Below are 27,176 nucleotides of genomic sequence, written 5' to 3' on the forward strand. Positions count from 1 at the left end.
GTCTTAGAGTTCATTTTCTTGAGTGTGTATCACAAACAGTCCAGCTGAATATGTTCAGTGAAACAATGTAGTCCTTTTCCATGAAGAAAATAATCAAACACAATCAATTCATTTGGATCTAAACATCTCTCCTGCTGTTGGTGATGGCATGGCAATAGAACCTAGCCCCCAATGGACAAAACATTGTATTATCCATTTCCCTCCTCAAAGGGAGCTCACTGCAGTACACCAGAACTACGAAAAGAGGAAGAGGAACACCTATACAAGGTATTCGCCAAAAACGGATACCCACGCAACTTTATCACCAGATGCCTAAGAGAAAGACCACGGAACGAGGACATGCCACAACCAAAAGGACTAGCCACACTACCATACGTCAGGAGCGTCTCAGAACTGACAGCCAGACTACTGCGACCCTTAGGACTCATAACAGTACACAAGCCAACTTCCACACTCAGATAACAACTCACTAGAACAAAGGACCCAATAGCCAGCACGAGCCAAACTAACGTAGTCTACAAAATACCATGCAAGGACTGCACAAAACACTATATAGGACAAACAGGAAGACAGCTAACAATCCGCATCCATGAACATCAGCTAGCCACAAAACGACACGACCAGCTATCTCTAGTAGCCATACACTCAGGCAACCAGGAACATGAATTTGACTGGGAAAACACTACCATCATAGGACAAGCCAGACAGAGAACAGCCAGGGAATTCTTAGAGGCATGGCATTCATCCACAAACTCCATTAACAGACACATAGACCTGGACCCCATATACAAACCACTACAGCTGAAATTGACACCCGGAAACGGCAAGAACATCCATCAACAGACACATCGACCTGGACTCCACATACAAACTACTCCAGCTGAAACTGACACCCAGAAGCGGCAAGAACAAACCACTATAAATACCAGAAGAAACATCAAAGCAGCGCTTCACAGGAGGCTCCAATAGCACTGATGATGTTCCCTAGCCAGGGAACGAAACGTTTGCAGCAAAAACTTCCAGCTCGGCGAACAGAACCACAACAACAAAAAATTGTATTATCCATTTCCCTCCTCAAAGGGAGCTCACTGCAGTGCCAATGGCAAAATTCCAGCAGTATTGTATGAGGTAATCAATCTCTTGATTGCGTGAGGAAACGGCCAATAACGGCATTTTCCTGGATCATTGTCCCATGATAGCAGTCACATCATGTTGAATTTCATGCTGAGTCACAGTCTGAATTGAATCCTTCTGTATTTGTGCAGAGTTTTTATTTGCATCACTCACGGAGGTTTGAGGTTATTTTTCACATTTTATGAAGTCTCATTAAGTGGTTCTGATCCTACACATTGCCTGTACAATATTAATGGCTGTATATTAATGGCTGTATATCAACCTAGCCAATGTTGTACCCTTCTGAAGCAGCAAGCATCCTTCTCTGATTCCTTAACTCTAAGGGGTGATTCAGACCTAGTTTCATCTTGAACCATCTCTCCTGCAAATCCAACAAACCCACCTGAGGAGACCATAGCCTGAGGAAGATGATGATACTAAGAAGGAGAGATAATGAAGGGGACTGACAAATAAGTTGATAAAATAGACAGAGGAAATCAACACCATGCTTCTCCATGTGGAACAAGATCCTGACTAGTCCTTTGGTATGAATACCACTTCAATCTCACTTACTGTAAGAAACATTTATTATGGCCTATCTTTGGGTATAGTATATATTGATGGTACCCCAATTAAATAACTAGGGTAGGGCATCAGTATGCAGTTGGGAGATGGGAGGTGTGGGAGTCGCTTTGGGAATTGTCACCAATGACTCTGAGCCCCATGTCATCTAATGGCATGAGGTCAAACATGGGAAAGGAAATTTCCTGCAGGTTACCACCTACCATACAGCAGAACTGTACTCAACTACAATCTGTAAACAGTGATTTTCTCCATTCTCCATTATCACCAAGCTGGAGATAAACCCTGATGCAATGAAGAGTACATGCCAGGAACAGCACTAGCATATCTAAAAATGAGGTGTCAACCTTGTGAAGCTACTACAAAACTACTTACAGAAATAAGTGACCTGACAACCAATGGATCTTATCTAAACTCCACAGTCCTATCACGTCCGGTCACGAATGGTGGTAGACCATTAAACAACTCTCTTCAGCAGAGATAAATATCCCCATCCTCAATGATGGTGCCCAGCACATTGCAAAAGATAAGGATGAAACATTTATATCTATCTTCAGCCACGTGTTGAATGGATGATCCATTTCTGCGTCCCTGAGAGGTACCTACCATCACAGATGCAAGTCTTCAGCAAATGCAATTCACTTTATAGCAAGAAATGGCTGAAGTCATTCAATATTGTAAAGATAATGGCCCTTGACAATATTCTGTCAATAATACTCAAGATTTGTGCTCCATAATTAGTTGCACCTTGAGCCAAGCTGTTCCAATACAATTACAACATTGGAATCTAATCAGAAATGTGTAAAATTCTTCATCTATGTTCTGTCCATAAATGCAGGACAACTCCAGCCCAGACAGTTACTGCACTCTAAGCTCAATCATCAATAAGTGGTTAAAGGTGTCATTGATGGTATATCTTCATTGATGCTCTACCAGCTGATCTTACACTGGCCTTGATCCAAACGTAAACAAAAAGTTAAACTCAAGAGAGTTAATGTTCCGGCCTTGATATGAAGGCAGCATTTGACTGGTTTGGGTATCAAGGAGACCAAATAAAACTGGAGGCCGTGGGAATTGGCAGAAAATTCTTTACTAATTACAGTCATATCTAACACAAGGAAGGTGGTGGTGGTTATCGATGGTCAATCAACTAAGCCACAGGACATCTTCTCAAAGTAGTATCCTGGCCCAAACATCTTCAGCTGCTTCATAAGGTCAGAAGTTGGGATGTTTACTGATGATTGCACAATATTCAGCATCATTTGCTACTCCTCAGATACTGAAGCAGTGTGTGTCTAAATGCAGCAAAACTTGAATTACACGCAAGCTTGGACTGGTAAGCAGCAAGCAACATTCATGCTACACAAATATGAGGCAATGACCTCCTCTAACAAGATATAAACTGACCGATGATCCTTGCTAAGTCATCCACGCCACTACCAACATCCTGGGTATTATTATTGACCAAAAACTAAAGTGAACCAGTCACAGAATTCTGGGTACTCCAAGATGGAGGACAAGAAAAATTTCTGGCTATAACAGCTGCTCCTTTTTTGAGGTATTTTACATGTTGGAGGAGATTTCCTCGAATTCCGGATGCAGCAATTACTGTTTTACATGCTGTTGCATTTTTTTTCCCAAAAGTGTCAAAACAACAGCAGTTTTGTAAGGGAAAAGAACAGACAAAGGAAGCACATAGTGAGGTGAGGTCAGTGCAGGAGAGAGAGAGAGAGAGAGAGAAAGAAAGAAACTGACACTGCCTTTGCAGTGGTGTGGGACCCAGGGAGATAGTGAGGAAAGAGATCAATAGGAGATTGATACAATTGAGAACAGAAGCGAGTCAAACAGTCAGGGCAGGCAGGGACAAGGTAGGACCGACAAATTAAATTGCATTTCATTCAATGCAAAGGGCCCAACAGGGAAGGCAGATGAACTCAGGGCATGGTTAGGAACATGGGACTGGGATATCATAGCAATTACAGAAACATGGCTCAGGAATGGGCAGGACTGGCAGCTTAAGGTTCCAGGATATAAATGCTGCAGGAAGGATGGAACTGAGAAATAAGAAAGGGATGATCACCTTATTGCGATTGTACTATTGACCTCCTAATAATCAGAGGGAAATTGAGAAACAAATTTGTAAGGAATCTTAGCTATCTGTAAGAATAATAGGGTGACTGTGGTAAAGGATTTTAACTTTCCAAACATAGACTGGGACTGTTATTGTGTTAAAGGTTTAGATCGAAGCGCATTTGTTAAGTGTGTACAAGACAATTTTCTGATTCAGTACCTACGAGAGAAGGTGCAAAACTTGACCTACTCTTGGGAAATAAGGCAGGGCAGGTGACTGAGGTGTCAGTGGGGGAGCACTTTGGGGCCAGTGACCACAATTCTATTAGATTTAAAATAGTGATGGAAAAGGATAGACCAGATTAGATTAGACTTACAGTGTGGAAACAGGCCCTTCGGCCCAACAAGTCCACACCGACCCGCTGAAGCGCAACCCACCCATACCCCTACATTTACCCCTTACCTAACACTACGGGCAATTTAGCTTAGCCAATTCACCTGACCCGCACATCTTTGGACTGTGGGAGGAAACCGGAGCACCCGGAGGAAACCCACGCAGACACGGGGAGAACGTGCAAACTCCACACAGTCAGTCGCCTGAGTCGGGAATTGAACCCGGGTCTACAGGCGTTGTGAGGCAGCAGTGCTAACCACTGTGCCACCGTGCTGCCCAAAAGTTGAAGTTCTAAATTGGAGAGAGGCCAATTTTGACAGTATGAGGCAAGAACTTTCAAAAGCTGATTGGGGGCAGATGTTCACAGGTAAAAGGGACAGCTGGAAAATGGGAAGCCTTCAGAAATGAGAAATCGAGAATCCAGATAAAGTATTCCTTTTAGGGTGAAAGGAAAGGATGGTAGGGATAGGGAATGCTGGATAACTAAAGAAACTGAGTGTTTGGTTGAGAAAAAGAAGAAAGCATATGTAAGGTATAGACAGGATAGATCAAGTGAATCCTTAGAGTATAAAGGCAGTAGGAATATACTTAAGAGGGAAATCAGGAGAGCAAAAAGTGGACATGAGATAGCTTTGGCAAATAGAATTAAGGAGAATCCAAAGAGTTTTTACAAATACATTAAGGACAAAAGGGTAACTAGGGAGAGAATAGGCCCCCTCAAAGATCAGCAAGGCGGCTTTTGTGTGGAGCCGCAGAAAATGGGGGAGATACTAAATGAGTATTTTGCATCAGTATTTACTGTGGAAAAGGATATGGAAGATATAGACTACAGGGAAATAGATGGTGGCATCTTGCAAAGTGTCCAAATTACAGAGGAGGAAGTGCTGGATGTCTTGAAATGCATAAAGGTGGATAAATCCCCAGGACCTGATCAGGTGTTCCCGAGAACTCTGTGGGAAGCTGGAGAAGTGATTGCTGGGCCTCTTGCTGAGGTATTTGTATCATCAATAGTCACAGGTAAAGTGCCAGAAGACTGGAGGTTGGCTAATGTGGTGCCACTGTTTAAGAAGGGTTGTAAGGACAATCCAGGGAACTATAGACCGGTGAGCCTGATGTCGGTGGTGGGCAAGTTGTTGGAGGGAATCCTGAGGGACAGGATGCACATGTATTTGGAAAGGCAAGAACTGATTAGGGATAGTCAACATGGCTTTGTGCGTGGGAAATCATGTCTCACAAACTTGGTTTAGTTTTTTGAAGAAGTAACAAAGAGGATTGATGAGGGCAGAGAAGTAGATGTGACCTATATGGACTTCAGTAAGGCGTTTGACAAGGTTCCCCATGGGAGACTGATTAGCAAGGTTAGATCTCACAGAATACAGGGAGAACTAGCCATTTGGATACAGAACTGGTTCAAAGGTAGAAGACAGAGGGTGGTGGTGGAGGGTCATTTTTCAGACTGGAGGCCTGTGACCGGTGGAGTGCCACAAGGATTGGTGCTGGGTCCTCTACTTTTTGTTACTTATATAAATGATTTGGATGCAAGCATAAGAGGTACAGTTAGTAAGTTTGCAGATGACACCAAAATTGGAGGGGTCATGGACAGCGAAGAGAGTTACCTCAGATTACAACAGGATCTTGACCAGAAGGGCCAATGGGCTGAGAAGTGGCAGATGGAGTTTAATTCAGATAAATGTGAGGTGCTGCATTTTGGGAAAGCAAATCCTAGCAGGATGTATACACTTAATGGTAAGGTCCGAGGGAGTTTTGCTGAAAAAAAAAGAGACCTTGGAGTTCATAGCTCCTTGAACATGGAGTCGCAGGTAGATAGGATAGTGAAGAATGTGTTTGGTATGCTTTTCTTTATTTGTCAGAGTATTGAGTATAGGAGTTGGGAGGTCATGTTGCAGCTGTACAGGACATTGGTTAGGCCACTGTTGGAATATTGCATGCGATTCTGGTCTCCTTCCTATCGGAAAGATGTTGTGAAACGTGAAAGGGTTCCGAAAAGATTTACAAGGATGTTGTCAGGGTTCGAGGATCTGAGCTATAGGGAGAGGCTGAACAGGCTGGGGCTGTTTTCCCTGGAGCATCAGAGGCTGAGGCGTGACTTTATGGACAAAGTCTTTTCCCTAGGATTGGGGAGTCTATAACCAGAGGGCATAGGTTTAGGGCAAGAAGGGAAAGATATAAAAGACACCTAAGGGGCAACATTTTCACACAGAGGGTGGTGCGGGTATGGAATGAACTGCCGCAGGAAGTGGTGGAGGCTGGTACAATTGCAACCTTTAAGGAGCATTTGGATGGGTATATGAATAAGAAGGGTTTGGAGGGATAAGGGCCGGGTGCTGGCAGGTTGGACTAGATTGGGTTGGGATATCTGGACAGCATGGACAGGTTGGACCAAAGGGTCTGTTTCCATGCTGTACATCTCTATGATTCTATGGCTATGACATAAAGACTGTAGTTACAACAGCAGGTCAGAGGAACTCTGCAGTAGGTAATTCAACTCCTGTCTTCTCAAAGCCTATGTACCATCTACAAAGCACAAGTCAGAAGCATGACAAATTATTACCCACTTCCCTGGATAAGTGCAGCTCAATCAACACAAGCAGCTCAACATCATCCAGGAAAAGCAACTTATTTAATTGGCAGTCAAAGAGTGTGGTGCTGGAAAAGCACAGCCAATCAGGCTGCATCCAAGAAGCAAGAGAATCAATGTTTCGAGCATAAGCTCTTCATCAGGAATGAGGGGTGGCCCAGAGGGCTGAGAGATAAATGGGAGGAGGGTGAGGCTGGGGGAAAGGTAGCTGAGGATGCGATAGATGGATGAAGTTGGGAGTGAAGGTGATAGGTTGTAGAGGAGGGTGGAGTGGATAGGTCGGAAGGAAGATGATCAAGTAGGACAAGTCAAGAGTGTGGTGCCGAGTTGGAAGGTTGGATGTGGGATGGGGTGGGGGGGGGGGGGGCAGTTTGAAGAGAGGGGAAATGAGGAAACTGGTGAAATCCACATTGATCCCGTGTGGTTGGAGCTTATGCTCTAAACATCGACTCTCTCCGGCTCTCCGGATGCTCCCTGACCAGCTGCGCTTTTCCAGCACCACACTCTTTGACGCTGATCTCCAGCATCTGCAGTCCCCACTTTCTCCCTTATTTAATTGGCAACTTATCTATCACCTTCAGCATATACTCACTCCACCATCGCTATATAGTGGCAGAAATGTGTACCATCTACAAGGTGCACAACAACAACTCAGCAAGGCTCCTTAGACAGCACCCTTCAAACCTGCACATTGTACAAGAACAGGGACAGCAGATACATGGGAAAGCCACTGCTTGCAAGTTTCCCTCCAATGCGCAATCTGTCCTCACCTGAACCCATACTGCTATTCCTTCACGGATGCTGGGTCAAAATTGCAGAAATCCCTTTCTAACAACACAGTCTACCAACACTCCAAGGACTCCATGGGCAAGAAAGCAGCATTGCACCGCCATCTCCAGGCCAAGTAGAGATAGGCATTAAATGCTGGCCTAGCCAGTGACCCACATATCCTGTGAACGAATAAAACAAGATAAAAACTTTATAATAGTTATGATAATAGTCACAATCTTATTTCTATTTATATAGGTTACGATCCCTACAGGCACACATCAGTTTATGACCTCACAGTTTGGGCTATGTCCAAGTATGAGTTATTTCAGGAAATGATTGTCACTTAAATATATTCCAAACTGAGCATGGTCCTATACATCTTTTTCAAACTTGCATCTTCAAGTAAAAGGTTTAAACACTGGCTTTGGAGGTGATGAACAATTTCATGGAAACCAGAGGAAGACAGATGTCTTGAATGTGGGCCAAACACAAAATATCTGCTGTTAACTGAGGATCTAGATGGGTAACCATCAGGTTCTGATCCTGGAGGTCTGACTTGTAGCTTTCCTGCTGATGGTTGTTCGTCCATCTGCATTAGTATGCTTCAACTCTCCCCAGCAACCGAAACTAGAAAATGTAGGTATTCCTAGGTCTTGGAAAGAATAAGGAAATTTACTTCCCACTCCTAGCACTTGAGCAGAGACAGAGACACAAAATATCTGACTTATCTCATACTTTGACAAATTAAAGCAGTGAAAAAGAAACTCCAGAGTAAAATGTAGTCAATTTAATCAGAAAATAATATTAAAACAAATTTTGATTATTCATATTACATTGAAAATAATAATGTAATGAATCATTATCGGCCATTGAACAGAACAAATGTTTCTTTTATGTTAATTTGGTTGTGTTAATGCCAATATCGATGAACTTCTTAGAGCTATTTTCCTGAAGCCAACAAGTTTACATTATGAAGGTTGAACAATGTACATTTTACTACTAAATCCGAGAAGTAGTTCATGAAAACATTAATGAAAACATTTAGTCACTTTGTATAAAGATTTTTACCAATGTAGAATCTCTTCTGATCAAATTATGGCCTGAAAGATGTAATCATTTGCAAATAATTTTATTCCACTGTAGACTTGTCAGACTTCTTTTTTACAGGAATAAACCAAATACATGGAGCACTATTAAAAGAACATATTCTGTAAATGGTTACAATTTTAGCACAAAACCAGTAATAGAACATGATTACAGTGATATAAAAAGTGATTTTAGATTCAAACATACATCCATCCTATTTCCATATCTGTTAACGTTCATATCCATTAACATCCATTTATTAAAAGACCAATTGAAAAATCTTCCATTTGCTGGAGGAAGATTCTACATGCTTCTTCAGAACATTCTTTCTCAGAAGGCCACATTTCTATCCAGTTGGATGAATCCAAAGGATATTCATACCTAATAAGAAAATACAAAAACACTGCAATGTTTGAAATGCTTTGTAATGCACAACATTATTTATGGCACCAACAAACTACAGTGATGACATTTTCAAAGATAGAGTTTCATGAATGATAAAAATGATAAGGGAAGATGAAGGAGAGGAAGGACACATAAAACAGATGTCAAGTTGATAATACAAGTGAGAAGCCGGGTTTATTTTAGATTTCAGAAAAGAAATAGCAGAAACAAACAGACAATATGACAAGAGACTGACAGCTAATATAAAAAGGGAAACAAATACCTTCTGTGGACATTGCAATTGTACAACAATAATAAAATGAGTGGCGTTGATTAGCAACTTAAAAGGGATAAAGGCATGGGAGCAGAGGACATGATTGAAGTACTAAATGAGTACTTTATCTTCGCCCAAGAAACAAATCACTGCTAAAATCATGTGAAAAATGAGGCACTTGGGTGGATTGTTGCCCTCGCCCATGTGAGTTTCATGGTAAGGGAAATTAATTTGATGGGCAGATAGCAGGACAGCACTCCTCAGCTTTTCCACCTTTGGCCAGATCAAGCCAATGGACATCCTTCCTGCTCTGTGAACATTTGAGGTGTTTAATTATTGCCCATTTTAGGGGCCTCAACCTATTGCTGTTGGTATTCACCCAGCAATGGATGGGAGACTCACTATGCAGGAAGCCAGAAAAGAAAACCATGTTGGGTTGCTTGTGGGCTTCCATGGTGGAGGGAGGAAGGATTTCTTATATAAAAGCAAATTGGGAACACAGCATCAGGAAGGGCAGGCTCACTCACTGACAGCACCCCACTGCCATTGCTGCTGAAGCCCCTCCAAACTCTTCCTGCAACCCTATCCTGAGACCTGCTCCTGTCATCACTCACTTGTGCCTAGATTCATTCTTAATCCTGGGTCTAAAGTGAGTGCCATATCAGCAGCAGCCAGTACTTTGTCGGAGGTGTTGTCAAGCAAATCAAAAGGGACTGGCCTCTGATTGCTTGGCAGCTCTTGGCACTCAAAACTTTAACCCCTAATGGCCCGTATCCCAGGGAAGGCCTGCTGCTGTCCACTAAATTTCTGCATGGCACACTGCGCCCAGCTTTCCCAAAAAGTGGCCATGTGTGGTGACTACTGGTTCTCTAGCCTGATGGGTAAGATCCTTGTCAGCTGCATTTAATATATAGGGTGTTTGTTGCTGAGCAACCCTGCAACTGATGTTATGCTCATCAAAGGTTTAATTAGCTGTTTTGTGTCTCCTGGCCTTTTAAGGCACAAGTTCCTGCCTCCAAAGAAGCTAGCTAATAGGCTGGCTGGCAGCTTGCCAGTCTCAGCTGCATTGTCAGGAGTGATGGCTACTGCTGGGACTATACCAAGTGTGGGGCAGCAGCAGCATGAACGCCATCGGAAGAAGGCACCTGGACACAGGTGTTGCCAGAGTCAGATGGACAGGACCCTGGGAGGAGCGAGAGCAGTGGGAAATGTTTTTGCAAGGATGGTCCCCTATAGGCTGCAAAGTGCCCAGACAGGTTCCAGTCAGAGGTACATCACATCCTGCTCATGTTTTTGATTTCCTCCTCAGACCCCAGCTCTTCCCCCCATGATGTTTCTGCTTGTTAAGTCTTTGTAAAATCATTGACACTGGATGAACTACACACCATGCAGTAGCAAAAGAAAGACTGGATCTTCTTGTCACAAGAAACAAATCACATACAGTCAAGAATAGTGGGGAAAAGTGGATACTACAGAGACGTTAGCCAACTCCTCCTTAGATTCTGAGATTGTGCAAGAAGACAGAAGAACTGCTAATGTGACACCGTTGTTCAAAAATGCTACAAAAACAACACTGCAACAGCTGAGTTTCTTCAGCATTTATGTGGGAATAAAAAGCTGAGTATAAGCCAATTGCGGTTCATCACAATTTAACATGCTGCTTCAATTGACTTACTTACAATATTCCTGCCTATTAATTAATTCATGGCATAATAGTACTTCAGATAATGTTCAATCATGAAAACAAAATTTACTGTTGTGATATGAGATATAATTATGAATGCAATATACAATAACATCTAATACATTTAATTATGGAAATATTTAATATTTCAACCAACATCTTTGGGAAAGGACACTTAGTTTTCTAGATTAATTTAAAATATCAGAATTTAACTAGCATGGACCCATAATAAACACAATTTGAAGAAAAGGATATATTTTTAATATTGATAAAACCAAAAGGAGAAAAATTAGCCATGCTACCGTGAAGTAAAAAAATGCTTCCACAGTGAACTGAGCTACTAATATTGGATATTTGAAAAGGTAGAATTGATCATAGTTGATTATATTACTAGACAAGTCATATTCCAAATTGAAATCTAGCCTGATAGATCATACATGTTTAACAAAAGAACTGAAGGTTATTTCACAAAATAAGACATTTAAAAAAAGACATTAAAATATGGAACATAGCATAAAACAAAGTCTAACTTGTTTCCCGACACTAACCATTACAAGACTTGAGTCCAGAGAAATTGTTACCCTCTTTGAGTTCTAGTTATCTGGTTCTGTTCTGTAGTCTGTGGACATGAACTGTTTCACGAATTTCAGAATCTAAACTTTCTCAGTTCTAATGACCTGCAGACTTCTAACCAATTTTACCAAGTTTGGAACTCTCACAAACTGAACTCTTCTGCAGAGGTAACTTGTTCACTGAATTATCCCGAATCTTTTTTCTAGGAGAGAAACCACACTTGTTTCTAAACTTAACAGGAGTGTCTTTTGAATTGAATTTTTAAAAAAAACTTGCTCATCCGAGATGCTTCTCAACTGAAAACTTAACTGATGACCTTAATTGTTCACTCTACCTGATGTAAACCTTACAGCCTAAACATTATTTTCCACAGGGCCACAATATTGGATTTAAATCACTGTTCTGGAAGAACTTTCTGACCTTGTTTAAGTAAATCTTTCACAGAAGTAACCAATACCTACCTGAATCCATCTGGAAAAACAAATTTCAAAAATGATGCAAAAATTATACTCTTCATCATAGAACACATTAGGAAATAGTGATCAAGTCATCAAAACTATGGCTTACTTACATAAATGTACTTGATGAGCTTAATCTCAGGCTATTTTTTCCCATTATTAAGTACGTCTGCTCATTACTCAAGGTAACATCAGAACAAGTGTTCTCCTTGACCAAAGTTATAACTGAATTTTGTTCAACAACGTCAGCTAGAACAACAAGAGACATTGTTTTAGTCAGGTATCACAGTATTTGGAACTGAAGCCTTAGTATATGGACAAATTCAAGAAAATTTAAGCTTTGAATGCTTATAAAATATTCCTTTATTCCTTACCCTTAACAATAATGTTAATAGTCTCTAGACTTTATACAGATGTTTCTTGATTGAAATTATTTTTAAAATCTATTTTTGGTTTAGAATGTTGAAGGAAAAACAAAGAATCACATAACATGATTGTTGTCCACTGTGTACCATTGACATTTACAAATGCCTGGTTGATGCTTGTCACACACGTTTTCCTTGCCTGATAGTCATTATTTAGAGCTAGAACAAATTCAATTAAACTTAATTGTAATGTCTCTGTAGATAGAGCAGTTGTGGTTGTGTGCTCAAATATTCTGCAAACTGATAAGTGGGGAAAGAAAAGGATGTTTCACATGGATAACTGTCAATCTTGTAGGAGAGAAGTTAGACATATGCTTCCTTAGTTGCATAAGTATACTGGTTGGTCTGGAAAAGTCTTATCCAATGTGAAATATTATTTGAAGTTCACTCTCCACAGATGCTGTCAGACCTGCTGAGTTTCTTTTTCCAGTACTTTCGATTGTTATTTCAAACTTTCAACATACTGGAGTATTCGGATGTTAGAGGAAGGTTGAAAAGGTTAGGCATATGGCCATTGGAGTTTAGGAGGAAGAGACAATCTTATTGAAACATATGATCTTGAGAAGAAAAGAGGGTTAATATTTTAAGTGCTTCTGATGAAGGGTCACTGGACTCAAAATTCTAATTCTGTTTTCTCCCCGCAGATGCTGCCAAACCTGCTGAGTTTCTCCAGCAATTTACTTCCTTGTTTCAGATCTCCAGCATCCACAGTTCTTTGTTTCACTTGAGATCTTGAAGGGAATGGACAGGGTGACTACCAGCAGGATGTTTCCTCATGTGGAGGAAATTAAAACTAGAATTTGAGAATAAGACAATCAAGGAGAAATGTTTCTTTTCCTCAAAGGGTCATTAGAGAGTAAAGTTCTCTTCCCCAGAACATAGTTGATGTTGGGTCTTTAAATTTATTCAAATTCAGTTAAACAGATTTTTCACAAAGGAGACAGACAGAAAAGTGGATCTACACCACATTGGTGTGGAATATTGTACAAGGAGCAGCATTCATCCACTTCACTGAACACTATTCAAAAATTTGATTTTTCCTCACCCTAACCTGAAAACACAAAGCTCAACTATACCATCCACACCATCGCTCTATTGAAATCAAAAGACATTAGCTAACTTGTGGTCCAGGCAAACCACCTAGATTTTTTTTGGTTGTTGAGTGAAGGTCATGTGAACATAAAGACCAAATGTTTTCCAGGGAAAAAAAACTAACCTGTCATAAATATTTCCACAATTGTGGCGTTGTACTTGATGAAATTAAACTGTTCCTCAGAAGACAAAATCTGCACTTTGTAGGCTAGATAAAACAAAATTAGTTTCAATTATTTTAAATAATCAGACATTCGCGAGAAAATTAAACAAGTTGGAACTATGTTCTTGCATATGCAGAACTTAGGTTTAAATCCATATAAATCAAGAGAATTGAAGTTGTCTCATTCGAGATCACTGATGAAGGGATGTCATCATGTTGAGAGCTCAAGGAACAGGTTCAGTTCTTTTGATCAGTTGCTCCAAAACTAAAACTAAACATTGTTAAACTCGCTGTAAAAGCATCTTTACAGTGGCCATTACCTCATGTATCCTCTGTATAAATTATTGCAGAGGTTGACTTTCCTTGCACTTTTAAAATCTTAATTAACCTTGAGAAGAAATTTCTATCAGCTGAGATATGCAATTTTAAAATCATGTTCACCTGGATGAAATTAAGGCCCTCATTAGCATAAGTTAGGACGATATAAATCTAGTCACAAGAGGATTTAGCTGTAGAGAACTATACTGCTCATGGGAAATTATATGCTTGAGAAGGGGAAGTAGGGACTATTTTGTGTTAGAGAACAATTTTGGGGGCAGTAATAATATGGGGAGAGTGATGTATTGCATCTTGTTACTGCCATGTCCTGAAAGTTTTTAAAGTTGTGACTACCACAATACAAAACAACGGAAACTACAAATTCTTGACAGGATGAATAGAGTAGGCAATGAAGTATAATAGAAAAAAATAAGGCAAACCTTAATAACTCATGTTTATGACAGATGATTTGGAGAATTTAAAAATATTCTGATTGCTGAATGGTAGCTTTGTAACATTTAAACTTAAATAATTGATTTTTTAAAAAATCTATAAGAATAGATATTCCTTGTTTCAAAATGCTTACCATAAACTGTCCTTCCACTGCATGCAGCTTCACGTTTACTCTGACCACCGGGAGTTATGTCTAACGGTGGCTGTATTTCACTGCACTCAGCTGAGTCACAAATAAAGAATTGGAAAAACAAACTTCACTTTGAAAACATCCAAAAAGATTTGACATTTTATTTACAATAGTTAGTTTAAACAAGTTAGCTTTTACCCAGAATACCCTTCAATCAATAATTCTAAGTAAATATCTATTGTCTTATTTGAAATAGAAAATGGTAATTATTTAAAATCTTAATTTACATAAGACCATAAGACATAGGAATGGAAGTAAGGCCATTTGGCCCATCGAGTCCACTCCGCCATTCAATCATGGCTGATGGGCATTTCAACTCCACTTACCCGCATTCTCCCCGTAGCCCTTAATTCCTCGAGACATCAAGAATCTATCAATCTCTGCCTTGAAGACATTTAGCGTCCCGGCCTCCACTGCACTCTGCGGCAATGAATTCCACAAGCCCAGTTTTCGCTGGCTGAAGAAATGTCTCTGCATTTCTGTTCTGAATTGATCCCCTCTAATTGCAAGGCTGTGTCCACGGGTCCTAGTCTCCTCGCCTAACGGAAAAAATTTCCTAGCTTCCACCCTTTCCAAGCCATGTATTATCTTGTAAGTTTCTATTAAGTCTCCCCTTAATCTTCTAAACTCCAATGAATACAATTCCAGGATCCTCAGCCGTTCCTCATATGTTAGAACAACCATTCCAGGGATTACACTGTTGTCTTTTCATAGGTCACAAACATAATTGTTAAATATGTAACCAATAACTAGTTTGCAGAAAAAGATGAAAAATAAATAGCCAGAAATGTAATTTATGTGAATTGGAAGTGGATTTGGAATACATACTGAATGTCTCTCATATTAAGGTTCCATGACTTGTTCCATGGTGTTCTATTTTTACATATATTTTCCTAGATGATACTTGTACATATAATTCATCAACCAAATAAGATTTCCTTCTTACCATTCATACATTTGCATTCATCTCCACTGCAGAGTTTTAAAAGCTTATTTTCTCCAGTTGGATTGTAAAAGATAGTGCATCTTCTATCTACCAAAATAAAAGAAATGGAAATTCACATCTAACAGGTTTTAGCATTATTTAAATTAATCCTATCTGTACAAAACATGGGAATCTATGTATTTATGCTATGATTAATGAGTGAGAAGTTTTATGCCACAGTAGTAGGGCTAGAGATGTTAAAGGTAATTGAAATATGCAATTGAGGTTTTCACAACTCAATTAAGTTCAGAGTAATGGCTAAGTTTGTTTTAAATTCCTGTTGAAATTATGAATCGGAATGGCAACATTTTATGCTACAAAACTTTTATCAAGGCATTATAAAAGATGCTATAAAAGTCACCCAAAAGCTAAAGCATCTCCGATTGTCCAAAAAATACATCACAAATATTGATTAATCATGAATCTCCGTTTAGCTTACATTCAATTAAGAAACACCCCAAATAGAAGAAGCATCAAAATGATCTATGCTAAAACTATTCTTGTGGCATTTGTCTAAAACGTGCATTTGCACTTTATCCAAAATAAATTTACCCATCAAAAGGTAAAGTTCAGTCACTGTAGATGATGGCATACTTCTAAGGAATAGGCAAAAAAAAGTCTGCTAATACAGAGGATAGATTTTCTTATTTGGAGAAGGTGATCATGCAAAATGGTCATAACCGTGCCAGCAGATTCTTTAGGCTTTTCACAAAAAAAACTGAAGAATTGCAGATACTGGAAATCTGACAAAAATAGAAACTGCTGGAGAAACTCAGCAGATCTGGCAACATCTGTTGAGGGAAAGCATAGTCAACATTTCTCGTCCAGTGCCCCTTTTGAAAAAGGACCCAAAATATTGATTCTGTTTTCTCTCTGCAGATGCTGTCAGACCCGCTGAGTTTTTCAAAAATTTCTGTTTATGCTTTAGGCTCTTAATGTGCTTTCACTGATCCCTCTGAATTAATTGTGTAACTGTCTCAACAGAAACGTTCCTGAAGATATTATGATCCTTGAAACCCAACCAAATTTTTTCAAGATGCTACCAGATCTGTCGAAATACTTGATAAGCTGGTTCAGTACTGCAGCGGTGCATTTTGTGATGAGTGTCTTGGCAGCATGAAACTTATTATATCAGTTTTCAACTCATATCACGAACGGGGTGACAACAGGGTGTCACTTTTAGCTGTAGAGTAAATATTAATTGTATGATGAATTGCCTGAAGATGAAAGCACTGTGACAGCTTTATAGAAAGTAAGCACTGACTTGCAGAATGCACTGCTGGCTGTCACAAACAAACTAATTTACATGGGAAGCATATAGGGCCAAATGGCTGCAGACTATAATCGCATGGACTTGCACAAACCCTGCCACACTGTAAAATCATGTAAAACCTCCTATTCCTTGTCAGGTAGTGGTAAAACTGCTTGAGCAAGTGGTTAAAATATCAGTAATTTGTCTACTGTCTAGTGACAGCTGATTGGTTTAAGTTATGATGCCATTAGGTGCCTTAAATGAACCAGAAGATAAAAGTTCATTGACAATTGTCATCTTGACAACTACTGATAGAAGTATTCCTACAAAAGATCACATCTGAAGGTTCTTGTGGTTCGTGGTAGTGTCCCTACTCCTTAACCAGGAGGCCCATGTACAAGTTTCATTTGCTCCAAACATGTGTAATAGCATCTCTGAACAGGTTGATTAAACATACTGTGAAAAAAATATGTCTGCTGGCTTCTTTGGAACAAACAGTACAGCTTCTGGCATAAATCACAAGCTTTGTGGAATGTGCATCTATGTAAACACATACAGACTGGCAGCCCTTGCTAACTCTTAGTTTTCTCCAATAAGTTCAAGTACAGGAGACTGTGGATACACTCACTATATTATGGTCAAATATAAAAAAATATATTTTTATTTATTTATACCTCTACGTATGAACATGGGTAGATATTTGAAACAACTACATTAGCAATAACATTAGGAACTTGCAAATGAGTGGGTGCATTAAATAATCACAATTCGTTTACATGATGTGTAATAGGAAAATTATCTAAGAATATAGATCTTTGCAATGCTTTCTTCACAGTTTCTCACTTTATGCCCATTTATGGTTATTACTGATTTAAAAATGGTTTTCAGATCGTTATTTGTTAGGGTTAACAGAATAGCCAAGGCTTACCTGGTGAATGGTAGCCATAGACTGTGAAAGGTACTGAGGTTACCATTCCCACTTTCATCATTTCATAAACGCGGAACCCAACACAGAAGAAATTGTCTGACGGAATCTGAAATAAAAAGCAAACAATGCAAACTTTCACATGTTTCAGAAGTCATTTAGAATGAATTATATCTTGAATGATAGCATTGAGAATCAGGTGCCTCCTTTACACTCAATTTGACTTACTTTCTATTTTCTATCAATGAATATAAGAGGGTCAAGGACAGAAATCTTCACTTATATCCTTATTTGACAAAGCTGAACCAAACATAAGTTAAGGTAAAATATTCTGTCTTTCTGAGCTTAAAGTTAACACTTTGTCCAGACAAGGTAGAAAGAATTCCCATCACATTGGATCTGAATTTCACATGACATGGTAACAAATACTAGAAAGGAGTAACATTTAGTTGGGATGACATCTGATGGGTTGATCATTTAGAAATGTGATTTTAAAAAATTAGCAAATTGAAAATTTCTGGAGTGCTTTACTCTAAAAACCTTTGAAAACTCAATAAATGAGTATCTTCAAAACTTGAGATTGTTGAATTTGGTCACTTACAAAATAAAGGGAAATGGTGGTAAGAAGGAAAACTAGAATTACTGTAGAAATTCAGCCATGATTTTATTGAGTGTTAGAATAGGCTTAAGTTGCCTATTTATGCTTCTAATTCTTTTGTTCTTATCTTGAAAAATAAACCTATTGTTATTTTTCAATTGATGACTTCTGAATTAAAGCTAATCAGTCAGGGTAGAGAATTGCAACAGACCATAAGACATAGGAGCAGAATTAAGCCATTTGCCATTCGATCATGGCTGATATGTTTCTCAACCCCACTCTCCTACCTTCTCCCTGCAACCCTTGATCCCCCTACCTATCTATCTCTGTCTTAAATGCACTCAGTGACTTGGCTTCCATAACCCTCTACGGCAATGAGTTCCAGAGATTAACTACCCTCTGTTTGAAGAAATTCCTCCTCATCTAAGGGGTTGTCCCTCCACTCTGAGGCTGTGTGTTCGGGTCCTAGTCTCACCTACTAATGGAAATGTCTTCTCACACCCACTCTATCCAGGCCTCTCTGTATTTGCATTTTCGCAATGTCAGGTTGCAGCATTTACACTTTGCTTTCTTAACATAATTGGAAAGAGGGCATTCTATTGCTCCCCATGATTGTCCCTTACCTAATCTATTGTCTAAGGATGTAAAGGTCTTTGACTTTTAGCACTGGGGAGTACCTTAAGACCACCCATTATGTTGGAATCTTCAGACTTGATACAGAACAACTTGAAGGAGTAAGACATAGCATCCAGCTTTTCCTCACAGACGTCATTTTAGTGACTGTTATATTAGTGTATCAACTTGTATATTATTGCTATCATGCAATAAATAAATATTGTTTAAGACAAGAGCCTTTTTTGGGAGAACATATTAATGGATTTTTATTTTCTGCCACATTAGACTCAGCAGGCTTTGTAGAAGCAAGCAAGAAAGAGAATGGTGCCAGCTAACGTACCCAGATCATTCATACAGTGTGATGAGCTGTGGTGAGGAGTCGCCTTACAACAAATTCAGTATAAATTTCAAACAAAAGAGAAAGAAAATAAGAAAGAAATTCTCAAATTTCTTACTGAATCCACTTGAAGAATTACACTTTTATCTGATATTCTGTAGTCAGAAATCAAACCATCAACTCCATATAATAGCTGAAAGGAAGTTGGAAACAAAATTTATTATTAGAATGAAAGAGTTCCTACAGTGCAGAAAGAGACAATTCAGCCCATCCAATCTGCACCAATCTTCTGAAGAGCATCCATCTCAGTCCAGACCCCAAACCTATCCCTATAATTCTGCCATCCACCTAGCCTGCACATCCCTGAATACTACAGGGCAATTTAGCACGACCAATTCGCCTTACCCGCACAAATTTGGATTGAGAGGGGAAACCGGAGCACCCAGAGGAAACCCGCGCAGACACAGGGAGAATGTACAAACGCCACACAGGCAGTTGCCCGAGGCTGGAATTGAACACAGGTTCTTGGTGCTGTGCGGCAGCAGTGCTAATCACTGTGCCACCGTACTACCCTTTTGGAATTAGAATCATTGCAATTGTGGTTTTAAATATGAAACAACATATTTGCAAATGCTTAACTATTTTTAAATCATTCTCTTCTGGTATTAATCCAGTGTTCAAGGTTATTTCCATGACAGAATGATCCGATTCATAAACATATTCTTCAGGCCTTGGTATATATCTAAAAACAAAAATTAAAAGTAATTTAGGAAGCCAGTCCAATATTAGTTGTTACTGTCTATTTGCGTAATTTCCAGTATTTTCATAACATTGTGCTAGATTTTCAAAGTATGTTATAAGAGACAATGAAAGTCCATCATTTTCTCTTCCTCTTCATGAAATGTGGGCATCACCAGCAAAGCCAGCAATCACCCTTGATTGATCAGCTGACTAGAATACTTCAGAGAACAGTCAAGCATCAATCACATTGCAGGGAGGTCTGGAGTCACATATAAGGATAGATAAGGATAGATTATTTTGTTCCTTAAAAGGACAGGAGTGAACCAAATGGATTTTTCATGGTTACCATTACTGAAACTAGCTTTCAACTTCAGATTCATTAATTGGGTTAAAATTTCACCAGCTGACTGTAAGTTACTATAGCATTAATTTTGGTTTCTGAGATAAGTCCAATGTTATTACCATCTTCCCCTTAAACTGACCAGTGATTTCTATACAAATCTACAACTGGCTTTTCCTTTCAGGGATCATTAAAGAATGTAATTTTGCAATGTTGTTATCCCACTGAAAGAATGGGAATTGGTATAAGTTTACAAATTCAAATTCATCAGTGTCAGATCAGATAAAAGGCTAATTTTTATCCGATATAGGATTGGGAACCAAAATGTGCATGCAGGTAATTTTTCATCATTGGGCATGGACTTGTTTGCTACACCATCTACCTCTGATGGACGTTCTCAGGATTGGTGACAGAACAGTTGGCCAATTAACAAAGCAAAATACTATGAAAGCCAGAAATCTAGCATAAAAACAAAAATTGCTGGAAATACTCATCAGATGTGGTGGAATTTGTGGCGAGAAATCAAGTTAACATTACAGGTTGATGATTTTTCATTAGAACCCAATCTATCATAGCTACCTAAGATAAGGTAAAGGGTAATTAAGGCCAATGATTAGAGGGTGACTGAAATTTTACCCATGGTGTTGGAAGACCAGTTGCTTAGATATAGCATTCAGCAACAGTCCAGGAGGTCCTATTCTTCAGGTAGACTTTGAGGTCCTCGCTATCTACCTTGTCTCCAGCCACAGCTTTAGATATCCCTTTGGAGGGTTTTCTCCTTGACAATGGTAAGTTTGTGGTAGTTGTGGCCACTCTCGATTTGAAAAGTTCCAAGAGTTGCTGAGACAATGTCTCAACTGCTCAAGTTGGACTGTAAACTTTTTGTCGAACATTATTAGGATGAAATCATCTAAAACAGGCAACATAGACTCTGGAGGTTTTGAAATATACTACAAGCATTTATACTGCAAATATACTAGTTTGCATCTAAAAATACAAAATGATGCAAATGCTGAAAAACCTGAAATTTAATAAGAAACTATTGAAAACAACACTTATCACTCTGGAGATAACAGACAGTTAAACATTTCAAGTGCTTCTTTCATTAAAACAGTAGTAATTCTGCTCTCACCACAAACACTGACTGACCTATTGTGTCTTCCCAGCATTTTCTGCTTAAAATGTAAGATTACAATTGTTTGGATGTTAACATATCGTATTCAGACTTCTGTTACTGTGACCAGCCCACTATAAAACTTACTGTGCACAAGCTTCCAAACGATAAACTACCTCAACTCCTGCAGGACGTGTATCTGCATTTAAGGAGCATCATTATTAAATCAGAAGTAAAAGCTGAGTGAATCAAATAACACTTTTTATAAATAAAACATATTTTTTAACACAAGTATTGACAAAATAGTAATAGAAGAAAACACATTTTTGGAGGTCAATAAAACTTAGCATTGAATAGTTACAGTGGAATCTGTATACTTGAAGTGACAATACAAGCAAGCATTTAATAAAACCCTGTTTGGTCTTCAAGAAAAGGTGAAGCCTCTCGTTTCATTCCTCACTCTCTTAATTGCTTATATCTCCTCCCACTCACACTTTCCCTCTTGATCCCTTGTGCTGTTGTTCAAGACACAACTCAGTGTAAAATTTCAATGTGCAGAAAAATCTATGTGTTCAAGTGCACAAATCACAAAAGATTGGTATGCAGTTACAGCACTTAATAGGGAAAGCAAATGGTATGCTAGCCATTATTGTGAGAGGAATTAAACATTAAAGTAAGGATCATATGTTTCAGTTATACCTGGCATTGTTGGGCCCACATCTCAAACACAGTGTGCAGTTTTGATGCAAAGGGTGTAAATGTGTTGGTGGACAATTACAAGAATGACACCTGGAATGAGTGGATCATCTTGTGAGGATAGGTTAGAAAGGTTGGGCACTAAAATAAAACAAAGAACTGCAGATGCTGGAGATCTGAAACAAAAACAGAAATTGCCAATGAAAATCAGCAGGTCTGGTAGCATTTGTGGGGAGAAGGCAGAGTTAACATTTCAAATCCAGTTCTGATGAATACTCACAGGACTCAAAACATTGCATCTGCTTTTTCCCCACAGATGCTTTAAGACCTGCTGAATTTTGCCAGCAAATTCTGTTTTTGTTTTCAATAGGTTGAGCTGGTTTCCAAGCTGTAACAGAAAGGATGTGTACTCTGGTGGGTGAAAGGACAAAGGAATGCTGATTTAAAATTAGGAGTTTTCCGTTTAGGACAGCAATGAGGAGAGAATTTTTTTTTCTCTCAGAAGGTTGTGACTTTGGAACTTTCTGCCTCAGAAAATTTGGAGACAGAATCATTGGATATTTTTAAAGACAAAGATAGATAGATTCCTGTTAGGCAAGGGAATCAAAGGTTATTGGGATAGATGGGAATATATATTAAAAGAACTTTAAACAAAACAAGATGAATACTTACAAATGTTTTAAAATTCACTGAAGTCTGTATGACCTAATATAACTACTGACCTGAAATAATTTCTGTGGCTTCTATCTTTAGAGAGAAATCACAGGTTTCACTGGGTGTGCCAATGACATAATACACAGTCCTCATCTACATGTAAGACAGGATACAATCAAACAATGCATTTTTAAAATATGTAGCCTTATAAATATTGTTTTGAATAAATTTAAACTATTTACTTTAGTTGAAGAATCCTGCAATGTTGAAAGATAATTACCAAAATTTGGTTGAAAATTGCTCATAGAACAGTTTTTCTTATATTCCCCCCATTCGCAATTTTATTCCATTAATCTGATTATTCATGGCAGAGATAAGATATTAGGTATGTATCAGTTTTGTAATCAAATAGATAACAAGAAAGTGACTGTTTCAATTTCTGTTTGCACTCATTAAAATCAACCTGAACAGTGGCACAAGTGTTACACTTTGTGTCCAAGACTCACAAACAACTGGTCAGTTCAAAATCATCAAGAAGCCATGTCTGGGAATTATGCATATTGGTACTTAGGACGAGGACAAGGGCAGCCTTAACTGCAATTCCAATCATTGCTGAATTATTGCCAATCTTTGTCTGACAGTTCACATATCAAGTCATTGTTCATTGTTTAATGTGTTGACTGATGAATGGCCATGAAAATAATGTACAGAATCTTATAGGGGTCAAGTGATGTTTGGCTATGGTGAGATCTGTGGCTAAATGAGTTGAGGAGACCTATCTCAATATTGGAAGCATCTCACTACGTATTTTATGCTTTTGCAAGTGATGAGGTGAGGTACTTGCTAGGCAGTGGGGAGTTGTCAACTGAGTGGGATTGTTAAATGTCTTACTAACGTGACAAGTCACAGTGTTAATATTCAGCTTCCTCTCCTACCAAATGTGTCAAACAAGCTGGACATTGAGAATTCTTGACATGGAAATCAGAGTGGGTACCCGGCACTTTCGGCTCACTGCTGGCTGCAACCAGCCTTGAGTTACTCAGCATTAAACAGCATAACTGAGCAGAATGCATGGGCACCAGCAGCATGCACCCCTCATACATTGGCATCCAACAATTGCCAACTTCTCATAACCATCAAGGTATCTCTCTGATCCATTTGCAGGATGCTCAGGAAGAGGTGCTGGCAGGTGGGACTAGATTGAGTTGGGATATCTGGTCGGCATGGAGTTGGACCGAAGGGTCTGTTTCTGTGCTGTACTTCTCTATGACTATGACTCTATAACAGGCCTGCATTTTAAAGTGCAACTGCAACTAATATGGAAAAGCTCTAGCAAGGTCACTGCTAGGTCATGGATTGGACCAGGCTACACCGTAGAGTTGCCTGCTTTCTTTGTACTTGTTCACATAACACCTACTTGCATGCTCCCATCGTCCATACCTGCTAGTGTGCCTTACTGAGCACCAGTCCTCGGTCAAGGGAGTCGACCTAGTGTACCAGGTCAATCTCACACCTGTACCATGTGCCAGAAGCGTACATGGCAAACACACTGTATGCAGTCAGCCTGCAGCAATACCTCATTGAAGTTTACAAAGGCATCCTTCATTTATGTGGTCCCAGCACAGTAAGTCGAGGGCAGCCTTCAAATCAGTCCAGGGAATTGGCCAAGGTTAGGCATTGTTTGAAGTGAGCTTGGCATGGGTCCTTGACTCTGCATGCTGGTAGGTAGCCCTGTGGCACCACGGAGGATAGTCTGGGGGCTTAGGGCTGGGAGATTGAGTCTGGGCACTTCTCATCCAGGGCTACCCAATTAAGTCACTCAGGTGGATGAACCACAGTCAGTTCTTTGGGTCCATAAGGGGAAAGAGGCAACAATGGGGACTGTTGCCATGTGAGGAAGAGTTGAGAATCCACACTTCAGGACTGGAATTTGCAGGCTGGGGAAGGACAATGAGAATTGTAAAGTGGGGATACAGAAAAATGTGAATGGAAAAGAAGTCATGCAGTAAGGGCAGTTTGTGCACAGGAAGGAACATGCTGGCTTAAAGAATGACACACCTGGCAGGGACACCTCATATGCCAGACTGGGGAAAGATGAGGGGGCGGGGGGTCCAAGATCTTGTAGATGGGAACCTAGGGAAGTGCGAAACCCACGGGGTCTACAGGGAGGGATCCTAACATAGCATCTGGATGTACAGGACCTTTGCGACATGAAGAAGCAGAGGTTGGAAGCTACTGGCTAAAGACGGTACAATGTCACCTTCCAGTAGGCTAGAAATTGCAAGTGTGCAATGAGAAAGAAAATGGTTGACTACCTTTGGTGTGGGTGGGACAAGCGACTCGAAATTCAGGGTTTCATTAAGAAAAAGAAGGAAGCATATGTCAGGTATAGACAGGATAGATCGAGTGAATCCTTAGAAGAGTATAAGGAAAGTAGGAGTATACTTAAGAGGGAAATCAGGAGGGCAAAATGCAGACATGAGATATCTTTGGCAAATAGAATTAAGGAGAATCCAAAGTGTTTTTAATAAATATATTAAGGACAAAAGGGTAACTAGGGAGAGAGTAGAGCCCCTCAAAGAACAGCAAGGTGGCCTTTGTGTGGAGCTACAGAAAATGGGGGAGATACAAAATGAATATTTTGCATCAGTATTTACTGCTGATCAGGTGTACCCTAGAACTCTGTGGGAAGCTAGAGAAGTGATTGCTGGGCCTCTTGCTGAGATATTTGTATCATTGATAGTCGCAGGTTAGGTGTCGGAAGACGGGTGGTTGGCAAACGTGGTGCCACGGTTTAAGAAGGGCGGTAAAGACAAGCCAGGGAACTATAGACCGGTGAGCCTGACCTCAGTGGTGGGCAAGTTGTTGGAGGGAATCCTGAGGGACAGGATGTACAGGTATTTGGAAAGGCAAGGACTGATTAGGGATAGTCAACATGGCTTTGAGCATGGGAAAGCATGTCTCACAAACTTGATTGAGATTTTTAAAGAAGTAACAAAGAAGATTGATGAGGGCAAAGTAGTAAATGTATATGGACTTCAGTAAGACGTTCGACAAGGTTCCCCATGGGAAACTGATTAGCAAGGTTAGATTTTATGGAATACAGGGAGAACTAGCCATTTGGATACAGAGCTGGCTCAAAGGTAGAAGACAGAGGGTGGTGGTGGAGGGTTATTTTTCAGACTGGAGGCCTGTGACCAGTGGAGTGTCACAAGGATTGGTGCTGGGCCCGCTACTTTTTGTCATTTACATAAATGATTTGGATGCGAACATAAGGGGTACAGTTAGGAAGTTTGCAGATGACACCAAAATTGGAGGTGTAGTGGACAGCGAAAAGGGTTACCTCAGATTACAACAGGATCTTGACCAGATGGGCCAATGGGCTGAGAAGTGGCAGATGGAGTTTAATTCAGTTAAATGCGAGGTGCTGCATTTTGGGAAAGCAAGTCTTAGCAGGACTTATACACTTAATGGTAAGGTCCTAGGGAGTGTTGCTTAACAAAGAGACCTTGGAGTGCAGGTTCATAGCTCCTTGAAAGTGAACTTGCAGGTAGATAGGATAGTAAAGAAGGCGTTTGGTATGCTTTCTTTTATTGGTCAGAGTATTGAGTACAGGAGATAGGAGGTCATGTTGCAACTGTACAGGACATTGGTCAGGCCATTGTTGGAATATTGCGTGCAATTCTGGTCTCCTTCCTATTGGAAAGATGTTGTGAAACTTGAAAGGGTTCAGAAAAGATTTACAAGGATGTTGCCAGGGTTGGAGGATCTGAGCTACAGGGAGAGGCTGAACAAGCTGGGGCTGTTTTTCTTGCAGTGTCGGAGGCTGAGGGGTGAGTGTACAAAATTATGAGGGGCATGGATAGGATAAATAGATAAAGTCTTTTCCTGGGGTCGGAGAGTCCAGAACTAGAGGGCTTAGGTTTAGGGCAAGAGGGGAAGGATATAAAAGAGACCTAAGAAGCAACTTTTTCACACAGAGGGTGGTGTATGTGTGGAATGAGCTGCCAAAGGAAGTGGTGGACGCTGGTACAATTGCAACATTTAAGAGGCATTTGGTATATGAATAGGAAGGGTTTGGAGGGATATGGGCCGGGTGCTGGCAGGTGGGACTAGTTTGGGTTGGGATATCTGATCGGCATGGACGGGTTAGACCAAAGGGTCTATTTCCATGCTGGACATCTCTATAACTCTATGAATTGTGTGGTCGTGGGCTGCAGGATCTAATGACTTAAGGATCTTTGAAGTGAAACGATATTACATACAGACCCATGCACTTTATAGGACACA

The 27,176-nt window shown here is 39.9% G+C and overlaps 1 protein-coding gene across 1 annotated transcript in view; it reads right to left on the reverse strand.

The window, feature by feature from the left end:
• Nucleotides 1–8,860: 8,860 nt before the first annotated feature.
• The window catches only part of c5 (complement component 5), a 126,793-nt gene continuing 108,477 nt past the window's right edge, over nt 8,861–27,176 (reverse strand). Inside the window, exons 32-41 of the mRNA XM_060841096.1 lie at nt 22,955–23,039; nt 21,684–21,735; nt 19,981–20,083; nt 19,460–19,534; nt 17,795–17,900; nt 15,576–15,662; nt 14,573–14,662; nt 13,630–13,713; nt 12,102–12,237; nt 8,861–8,996 (exon numbers count right to left, since the gene is read on the reverse strand). Of these exons, the coding sequence (XP_060697079.1) occupies nt 8,861–8,996; nt 12,102–12,237; nt 13,630–13,713; nt 14,573–14,662; nt 15,576–15,662; nt 17,795–17,900; nt 19,460–19,534; nt 19,981–20,083; nt 21,684–21,735; nt 22,955–23,039 (954 nt within the window). The remainder of the gene's footprint in view (nt 8,997–12,101; nt 12,238–13,629; nt 13,714–14,572; nt 14,663–15,575; nt 15,663–17,794; nt 17,901–19,459; nt 19,535–19,980; nt 20,084–21,683; nt 21,736–22,954; nt 23,040–27,176) is intronic.

Source organism: Hemiscyllium ocellatum, chromosome 21 (genome assembly GCF_020745735.1).
Source record: "Hemiscyllium ocellatum isolate sHemOce1 chromosome 21, sHemOce1.pat.X.cur, whole genome shotgun sequence".
NCBI lineage: Eukaryota > Metazoa > Chordata > Chondrichthyes > Orectolobiformes > Hemiscylliidae > Hemiscyllium > Hemiscyllium ocellatum.